Source organism: Lactuca virosa, chromosome 2 (assembly GCF_052849685.1).
Source record: "Lactuca virosa cultivar CGN04683 chromosome 2, Lactuca_virosa_CGN04683_v6, whole genome shotgun sequence".
Taxonomy (NCBI): domain Eukaryota; kingdom Viridiplantae; phylum Streptophyta; class Magnoliopsida; order Asterales; family Asteraceae; genus Lactuca; species Lactuca virosa.
This window is the reverse complement of record NC_136427.1, coordinates 178036805-178039260: the sequence shown is the minus strand read 5'-3', so window position 1 is coordinate 178039260 and position 2456 is coordinate 178036805. Positions and strand designations below refer to the sequence as shown.

Here is a 2456-nt window from a genome sequence, read left to right as displayed (position 1 = left end):
TTGTCCTCGTCACACAACTTTTTTTTATTAAGTTTTTCTCAACCTCACACTTTGTTTTCAAAATATGAAGCCCTTTTAATGTAAAAATGGTCTTTGTACACACATACCAGAAAAGAACTATAAAAAACGTTTTCTTGATAAAACAAATCATAATTTTCGTTAAAATATAAAAAGTTTCATGATTCACATATAACTGTTGGAATCATAAGTCATCATTTCCCTCCACCCATGTCTTCCACTCCTAAAAGTAAACTTGATTCCTGGAACAAAGTAAGGGACACCAACAAGTGGTTGGGTCTCATGTGTATTAATTATAGGATTAAAATGATTCTATCAATCCTATATATTCAGTGTATTACCAAGAGGGTTAAACACACCAAAAACACAGCAACATACATAGACATATACACATATATATGTAATTGGTTTTGAGTTATATTTCCAATCAATCAAAGAGTTATTTTGATATATATATTTGTCTGTGTCTTTACAATTGCAATATTAGAATTGGTATCAGAGCCTTGAAATCAGTCAAGGGGAACTGAGAAATCAAGGAAGCTTATCTGTTTAAAATGTCCGATATTGAAGATGATGGAAGTGGGGGTGCTGCTGCTCCTCCGACGAGAATCAAAGAAGTCGGAACAACCACAGTCGCTTGCTCAATGCTAAACCAGACCAATTACATGGTCTGGTCCCTCTGTATGAAAGTAGTCCTGCGAATACATAGATGCTGGTCAGTAATTGAACCAGGAGAAGAGAATGAAGAGAAAAATTACCTTGCCATGGGATTGCTGTATCAAGCAATCCCTGAGAGCCTGATAATGCAGATAGGGGACGTCGATAGAGCAAAGGTCCTCTGGGAATCTATTAAGGCTCGACATGTTGGAGCCGACAGAGTAAAAGAAGCTCGACTTCAAACCCTCACCGCCGATCTAGACCGACTGAAGATGCAGGAGACAGAGACGATAGACGCTTTCGCCGGAAAACTCGCTGGAATCGCCTCGAAGTCAGCGTCACTGGGAGAACCCATCGGAGAAACGAGACTCGTGAAGAAACTCTTGACGGTGGTACCTCATCGATTCATACAAATCGTTGCCTCCCTCGAGCAAGTACTAGACTTGAAGACAGTAACCTTCGATGACGTCGTAGGGCGTCTGAAAGCGTATGAAGAAAGAATCAAAGCAGATGAAGGCGGAGACGGGCAACAAAAGGCGTTGATGGCTAGAACGAGTGGTGGTGGTGGATGGAGAAGTGATGGCGGTGGAAGCTCTGGATCGTCGGGGAAGACGAATCGGGGAAAAAAGGGGAAGGGTTCAAATGGCTCCGACTCAGGAGGTTTTAATCGGAATGGATCCGGGTCGGGTGGAGGATCCGGGTCAGCAGGACCCAATGGGTCAGGCCCAAGTGGAAACCGGCCCAGTTCGGCCCAAAACCCTAATAAGCCCAAAAACAAGCCCAATTTCAATTCCGACTCGAACCGTAACCCGAAAAAGGATCTGTCAAAAATTATTTGTTACAGATGCGATAAATCGGGCCATTACGCATCCAAATGTCCGGACCGAACCCAAAAATTCCAAGAAAGTAATTTTACTGAACACGACGATGCCGATGAAACAGTATTTCTACACGAGTCCGTATTTTTGAACGAAGAGAAGGTGATACCGTCTCGATACAACTCACAAGAAAACAATGTGTGGTATTTGGACAACGGGGCAAGTAATCACATGACGGGAAATCGTTCATTTTTCTCCGAACTCGACGAAGGAATAACCGGAAAGGTCAAATTTGGTGATAATTCGTGTGTCGAAATAAAAGGGAAATGCTCAATTGTTTTCCAAGGAAAATCGGGGCAACAACGATTGATAACGGAGATTTATTTCATTCCGGATTTGAAAAATAATATTTTCAGTCTCGGACAAGCAACCGAAGCCGGGTGCGATATTCGGATGAAAGACAACTTTTTGACAATGCATGATGCCGACAACTGCTTATTAATGAAGGTACAAAGAACTCCAAACCGCCTTTATAAAATACAGTTGCCCATTGGAGTACCTATTTGCCTTCATTCAAGACTAAGTGAAGACACGTGGCGCTGGCATGCAAGACTTGGACACATCAATTTCGAGTCAATGAAAAAGATGTCCAAGAAAGGTCTAGTCAAAGGGTTACCCCATTTTGACAGTGAGAATCAATTATGTTAATCTTGTTTGGTGGGCAAGCAAACAAGAAAGTCATTTCCATTAATGACGACGTACAAAGCAACACGACCATTGGAGCTAGTTCACGGTGATTTATGTGGTCCGATAACACCGTCAACGAAGGGTCAAAATCGATACATTTTCACACTAATTGACGATTTTTCACGGTATATGTGGATTTTTCTCTTAAAAGAGAAAAATGAGGCGTTTTTACACTTCAAAAAATTTAAAGCTTTGGTGGAGAATGAGCTCGGAAAG

General features: G+C 41.7%; 1 protein-coding gene across 1 annotated transcript; it reads left to right on the top strand.

Annotated features, from left to right (window-relative positions):
• Positions 1 to 572: 572 nt before the first annotated feature.
• LOC145157991 (uncharacterized) lies at positions 573 to 2201 on the top strand. The gene has a single exon (XM_079076955.1). It carries the CDS (start codon positions 573 to 575, stop codon positions 2199 to 2201), a length of 1629 nt encoding a protein of 542 aa, XP_078933081.1.
• Positions 2202 to 2456: the final 255 nt, after the last annotated feature.